General features: G+C 42.5%; 2 protein-coding genes across 2 annotated transcripts in view; both read left to right on the forward strand.

The window, feature by feature from the left end:
* Nucleotides 1–957, forward strand: part of LOC122253818 (uncharacterized) — a 1,509-nt gene extending 552 nt beyond the window's left edge. Inside the window, exon 2 of the mRNA XM_086550987.1 lies at nucleotides 1–957. This exon is cut by the window's left edge and continues 295 nt beyond it. Coding sequence (XP_086407113.1) covers nucleotides 1–839 — 839 coding nt within the window. The 3' untranslated portion in view covers nucleotides 840–957.
* Nucleotides 958–2,500: 1,543 nt separating this feature from the next.
* On the forward strand, nucleotides 2,501–7,072 carry LOC122253817 (uncharacterized). Its single transcript, XM_086551169.1, has 5 exons — nucleotides 2,501–2,612; nucleotides 2,827–3,956; nucleotides 4,487–4,557; nucleotides 5,551–5,606; nucleotides 5,821–7,072. Exons 1-5 carry the CDS (start codon nucleotides 2,598–2,600, stop codon nucleotides 6,952–6,954), a joined length of 2,406 nt encoding a protein of 801 aa, XP_086407295.1. The 5' UTR covers nucleotides 2,501–2,597; the 3' UTR covers nucleotides 6,955–7,072.
* The last annotated feature ends 355 nt before the right edge of the window (nucleotides 7,073–7,427 follow it).

Genomic DNA, 7,427 nt, shown 5'->3' on the forward strand with positions numbered 1-7,427 from the left:
TGCCCAAGTCCGTTCCTGTGCCTGCGGTAAACGCAGTGCCTCAGCAACAGCCAGCACTTCCTGCTGTCCCTCAGTTTACTTCCGTCCCACAACTTCAGCCACACTCTCAGTTTCTTCCCAGGCCACAGACCCAATTTGTCTCTAACCCACAACAGATTAATTTCGTTCCCCAGCCTCACTTCGCCACACAGCAGCTCACAAATCAGCCTCTGCAACCTCAGCGTCCTATCAACATTGAGCTCGATGGCTTCTCAGAAGACAGGAATGAAGACGGTTTCGTAGACGGCTCTCCCGCAGAAGCTGCCAAGGGAAATCCTATTATTCCTCTCCTCCTGACTGGCATCCCCCAGCCTCAAGCGCCTCAGCGTCCTATCAACATTGCACTCGACGGCTTCTCAGAAGACAGGAATGAAGACGGTTTCGTAGATGGATCTCCCGAGGAAGCTGCCAAGGGAAATCCTGTGGTACCTTTCCTTCCAGCTGGCACTTCTTCCCTCCCAGCACTGCCACCTGTGCAGACTCTTCCTCAGCCACAGTTGGTTCCTCAGCAGAACCCTCAAGGCTTTAATACATTCGTGCCCAATCAGCAATTCTTGGCTGGCCAACAGAGACTCGTGCCACAACAGTTCATTGTTCCACAGTCTGTCCCACAACAGTTTGTTGCTCAGCAAGTAGCCGGACAGAACTTTCTTCCCCAACAGTTTGTTGGACAGCCAGTAGTGCCTCAGCAGCCTGTTGTTCAGCGAGCCTTTCCCCATCAGTTCATTCCTCAGCACTTTGCCCAGTTCCAACAGCTCAGACCTGTAGTCCCGCCACAGCCTGTGATCACTAAGGCGTAACTGTGATACTTTTTTATTTTCATTTTTATTTATCATACCATTTCCAAGAAAACAATTGGTTTATTTACATACACAATATCTACTTGTAATGCGTTGTGTGAATAAAAAGTAAAAAGAAGTTGATTGGTATAAATACTCACCTGGTGAAATTTTATATTTTTTGTATGATATTTAATGTCTGGAAACATCAATATGTGAAACGAGTTGTTATATATCTACTCGTAGTGCGTTGTGTGAATAAAAAGTAAAAGGACACTGATTGATATAAATACTCACATGTTGGAATTCTATTTTTTGTATGATGTCTAATGTCTGGGAGAATCAATTTGTGCAAGTTGTTATATATGCATATATATACACACATACAAGAGCAAATTCTTGTGAATGACCTTCAGGGAATGGGAGAAAAAAGGAGGAGTGTAAATGAACATATATAGAAACATAAGTGATGTCGATCACCAAGAATAAAAAGGTATCGATAGTCGATGTTGTACGGTTGCGAAGCAAGGAATGTCAGTGGAGAGATGAAGAGACTAGAACCGGCAGATATATAGTTCTGGAGGCGGGTAGTAAAGGTGACTTGGATGGATAGAATAATAGAAATAAATGATTCAGATGAATATGTGAGCTGAGAGTTCCGATAAGAGGGAGACAGTTTGAATTCCTGGCGTATACCATGAGACAAGAGGAGCTACACAGAATGTGCTTAATAGGAGCTACAGAGAATGTGCTTAACAGGACGGGTTGAAAGGAAGTAAAGTGTGTATGTGTTTGTGTGGCTATCTATTTATTTGTGTATGTATGTGTAAATATATGAATCTGTTCATAAACATGTGTATGATTTTTTGTGGTTACATTCGAAATGATAGATTTTATAAACATCTTTGAAAGCATGTCTCTCCTGATTGAAACTTTTAGCAAAAGCATAAACAAGAAATTGTGTATGTGTGTGTGTCTGTTTGTATGCGGGTGTGTGTGGTAAGATATATGTATATATATGTATATAAATATATATATATATGTATCTAGAGACCCGCCACGAAAAAGAATAATGAAAGGAAAGGATTCAGAAGATAATGAATATGCAGTGTGAGCTGAGAGCTCCGATATGAGGGAGACAGTTTGAATTTCTGACAAGAGGAGCTACTGAGCATATGCTTAACAGAACGGGTCGAAAAGAAGTAAAGTGTGTGTGTGTTTTTGTGTTTGTGTGTTTCTATGTATGTCTATCTATTTATTTGTGTATGTATGTGTGTATGTTTGTGTGTGTGTGTGTGTAAATATATGTATCTGTCCAAAAACGTGTATGAATTGTGGTGATTACATTAGAAATTATATATTTTAGAAACATTTTTCAAAGCATCTCTCCTGATTGAAAATGTTAGCAAAGGCATAAACAAGAAATCAATTGAAAATATTTTGCAGATGAGCATTCCAGGTTTGCGCTATGTAAAGTCTGTTCACTGACTTTTGTTTATTGAAGAGAAATTGCAACATTTAATCACTGTAACCATTTAGATTAACGAATTAGCATTTATTTCCAAAACCAATTTTTCTGGTCGGAAAGGGGCATTAGTCTAGAAATACTCTAAGAGGGCAACATCAGTGTATCATAATAGGCCTATTTAGGCGAATCCTGTAGGCTCATCCCAGGCAGGTGAAATGAACCTTTCAGGGTCACGCTCATACATCAGTATATAAGCCACACCATTCTCAGAATCCTCACAGTCCTTTTGGGATCACAAGCAGAGACTCATCATGGGGTACAAGTTTGTGAGTGTAGCACCAACATCGTTTTGTGTTTAAGAATGTCTATTAGTAGTTCGATTGGGATGCAGTTATATGAACTGTAGGTCATATGGTTCGTCGAAAAGAACAAAAGCATATTTTCGTCTAACAGGAAGATACATAATAATCATTTTTTTCTATCTTTAACTATCGTCATACATCCAAACTGTGGATCTTGATATAATGATTATCTTTACAGTTGGCACTGATGTGTGTGATGGCTTGCGCTTGGGCACAGGTGCCCGAGACCACCGAAGCCAGCACCACCACCACTACCACGCAGGTCCCCATCCTGAGACAGGTCAACCAGGTCAACGACGACGGAACTTACACCTACGGCTTCGAGGCCGCCGACGGGACCTTCAAGCTGGAGACCCGCGACGAGAACGGCAACGTCAACGGCAAGTACGGATACTTGAACGAGTTCGGGGAGCTGAAGACCGTGGAATACAGCGCTGGAAACGAGACCGGTTTCTTGCCAATGTCTGATCTTCTGCCCAAGTCCGTTCCTGTGCCTGCGGTAAACGCAGTGCCTCAGCAACAGCCAGCACTTCCTGCTGTCCCTCAGTTTACTTCCGTCCCACAACTTCAGCCACACTCTCAGTTTCTTCCCAGGCCACAGACCCAATTTGTCTCTAACCCACAACAGATTAATTTCGTTCCCCAGCCTCACTTCGCCACACAGCAGCTCACAAATCAGCCTCTGCAACCTCAGCGTCCTATCAACATTGAGCTCGATGGCTTCTCAGAAGACAGGAATGAAGACGGTTTCGTAGACGGCTCTCCCGCAGAAGCTGCCAAGGGAAATCCTATTATTCCTCTCCTCCTGACTGGCATCCCCCAGCCTCAAGCGCCTCAGCGTCCTATCAACATTGAACTCGACGGCTTCTCAGAAGACAGGAATGAAGACGGTTTCGTAGATGGATCTCCCGAGGAAGCTGCCAAGGGAAATCCTGTGGTACCTTTCCTTCCAGCTGGCACTTCTTCCCTCCCAGCACTGCCACCTGTGCAGACTCTTCCTCAGCCACAGTTGGTTCCACAGCAGAACCCTCAAGGCTTTAATACATTCGTGCCCAATCAGCAATTCTTGGCTGGCCAACAGAGACTCGTGCCACAACAGTTTATTGTTCCACAGTCTGTCCCACAACAGTTTGTTGCTCAGCAAGTAGCTGGACAGAACTTTCTTCCCCAACAGTTTGTTGGACAGCCAGTAGTGCCTCAGCAGCCTGTTGTTCAGCGAGCCTTTCCCCATCAGTTCATTCCTCAGCACTTTGCCCAGTTCCAACAGCTCAGACCTGTAGTCCCGCCACAGCCTGTGATCACTAAGGCGTAACTGTGATATTTTTTTTTTTTTTTCATTTTTATTTATCATACCATTTCCAAGAAAACAATTGGTTTATTTACTTACACAATATCTACTTGTAATGCGTTGTGTGAATAAAAAGTAAAAAGAAGTTGATTGGTATGAATACTCACCTGGTGAAATTTTATACTTTTTGTATATTTAATGTCTGTGAATATCAATGTGTGCAAGGAGTTGCTATATATCTACTTGTAGTGCGTTGTGTGAATAAAAAGTAAAAGGACACTGATTGATATAAATACTCACATGTTGGAATTCTATTTTTTGTATGATGTCTAATGTCTGGGAGCATCAATGTGTGCAAGTTGTTATATATGCATATATACACACATATACAAACCCGAATACACACACATACAAGAGCAAATTCTTGTGAATGACCTTAAGGGAATGGGAGAAAAAAGGAGGAGTGTAAATGAACATATATAGAAACATAAGTGATGTCGATCATCAAGAATAAAAAGGTATCGATAGTCGATGTTGTACGGTTGCGAAGCAAGGAATGTCAGTGGAGAGATGAAGAGACTAAAACCGGCAAAGATATAGTTCTGGAGGTGGGTAGTAAAGGTGACTTGGATGGATAGAATAATAAAAGGAAAGGATTCAGATGAATATGTGAGCTGAGAGTTCCGATAAGAGGGAGGCAGTTCGAATTCCTGGCGTATACCATGAGACAAGAGGAGCTACAGCGAATGTGCTTAACAGGACGGGTTGAAAGGAAGTAAAGTGTGTATGTGTTTGTGTGGCCATCTATTTATTTGTATATGTGTGTGTAAATATATGAATCTGTTCATAAACATGTATATGATCTTTTTGTGGTTACATTCGAAATGGTAGATTTTATAAACATCTTTGAAAGCATGTCTCTCATGATTGAATAATGAAAGGAAAGGATTCAGAAGATAATGAATATGCAGTGTGAGCTGAGAGCTCCGATATGAGGGAGACAGTTTGAATTTCTGACAAGAGGAGCTACTGAGCATATGCTTAACAGAACGGGTCGAAAAGAAGTAAAGTGTGTGTGTGTGTTTTTGTGTTTGTGTGTTTCTCTGTGTGTGTTTCTCTGTGTGTCTATCTATTTATTTGTGTATGTATGTGTGCATGTTTGTGTGTGTGTGTATGTAAATATATGTATCTGTCCAAAAACGTGTATGAATTGTGGTGATTACATTAGAAATGATATATTTTAGAAACATTTTTCAAAGCATCTCTCCTGATTGAAAATGTTGGCAAAGGCATAAACAAGAAATCAATTAAGTATTTTGCAGATGAGCATTCCAGGTTTGCGCTATGTAAATTCTGTTCACTGACTTTTGTTTATTGAAGTAAAATTGCAACATTTAATCACTGTAACCATTTAGATTAACGAATGAGCATTTACTTCCAAAACCAATTTTTCTGGTCGGAAAGGGGCATTAGTCTAGAAATACTCTAAGAGGGCAACATCAGTGTATCATAATAGGCCTATTTAGGCGAATCCTGTAGGCTCATCCCAGGCAGGTGAAATGAACCTTTCAGGGTCACGCTCATACATCAGTATATAAGCCACACCATTCTCAGAATCCTCACAGTCCTTTTGGGATCACAAGCAGAGACTCATCATGGGGTACAAGTTTGTGAGTGTAGCACCAACATCGTTTTGTGTTTAAGAGTGTCTATTTGTAGTTCGATTGGGATGCAGTTATATGAACTATAGGTCATATGGTTCGTCGAAAAGAACAAAAGCATATTTTCGTCTAACAGGAAGATACATAATAATCATTTTTTTCTATCTTTAACTATCGTCATACATCCAAACTGTGGATCTTGATATAATGATTATCTTTACAGTTGGCACTGATGTGTGTGATGGCTTGCGCTTGGGCAAAGGTGCCCGAGACCACCGAAGCCAGCACCACCACCACTACCACGCAGGTCCCCATCCTGAGACAGGTCAACCAGGTCAACGACGACGGAACCTACACCTACGGCTTCGAGGCCGCCGACGGGACCTTCAAGCTGGAGACCCGCGACGAGAACGGCAACGTCAACGGCAAGTACGGATACTTGAACGAGTTCGGGGAGCTGAAGACCGTGGAATACAGCGCTGGAAACGAGACCGGTTTCTTGCCAATGTCTGATCTTCTGCCCAAGTCCGTTCCTGTGCCTGCGGTAAACGCAGTGCCTCAGCAACAGCCAGCACTTCCTGCTGTCCCTCAGTTTACTTCCGTCCCACAACTTCAGCCACACTCTCAGTTTCTTCCCAGGCCACAGACCCAATTTGTCTCTAACCCACAACAGATTAATTTCGTTCCCCAGCCTCACTTCGCCACACAGCAGCTCACAAATCAGCCTCTGCAACCTCAGCGTCCTATCAACATTGAGCTCGATGGCTTCTCAGAAGACAGGAATGAAGACGGTTTCGTAGACGGCTCTCCCGCAGAAGCTGCCAAGGGAAATCCTATTATTCCTCTCCTCCTGACTGGCATCCCCCAGCCTCAAGCGCCTCAGCGTCCTATCAACATTGCACTCGACGGCTTCTCAGAAGACAGGAATGAAGACGGTTTCGTAGATGGATCTCCCGAGGAAGCTGCCAAAGGAAATCCTGTGGTACCTTTCCTTCCAGCTGGCACTTCTTCCCTCCCAGCACTGCCACCTGTGCAGACTCTTCCTCAGCCACAGTTGGTTCCACAGCAGAACCCTCAAGGCTTTAATACATTCGTGCCCAATCAGCAATTCTTGGCTGGCCAACAGAGACTCGTGCCACAACAGTTCATTGTTCCACAGTCTGTCCCACAACAGTTTGTTGCTCAGCAAGTAGCCGGACAGAACTTTCTTCCCCAACAGTTTGTTGGACAGCCAGTAGTGCCTCAGCAGCCTGTTGTTCAGCGAGCCTTTCCCCATCAGTTCATTCCTCAGCACTTTGCCCAGTTCCAACAGCTCAGACCTGTAGTCCCGCCACAGCCTGTGATCACTAAGGCGTAACTGTGATATTTTTTTATTTTCATTTTTATTTATCATACCATTTCCAAGAAAACAATTGGTTTATTTACATACACAATATCTACTTGTAATGCGTTGTGTGAATAAAAAGTAAAAAGAAGTTGATTGGTATAAATACTCACCTGGTGAAATTTTATACTTTTTGTATATTTAATGTCTGTGAACATCAATGTGTGCAAGGAGTTGCTATATATCTACTTGTAGTGCGTTGTGTGAATAAAAACGAAAACGACACTGATTGATATAAATACTCACATGTTGGAATTCTATTTTTTGTATGATGTCTAATGTCTGGGAGCATCAATGTGTGCAAGTTGTTATATAAGCATATATATACACACATATACAAACCCGAACACACACATACAAGAGCAAATTCTTGTGAATGACCTTAAGGGAATGGGAGAAAAAAGGAGGAGTGTAAATGAACATATATAGAAACATAAGTGATGTCG

This window comes from Penaeus japonicus, unplaced genomic scaffold, assembly GCF_977035675.1.
Source record: "Penaeus japonicus unplaced genomic scaffold, GWHDUDI00000001_assembly GWHDUDI00000024, whole genome shotgun sequence".
Taxonomy (NCBI): domain Eukaryota; kingdom Metazoa; phylum Arthropoda; class Malacostraca; order Decapoda; family Penaeidae; genus Penaeus; species Penaeus japonicus.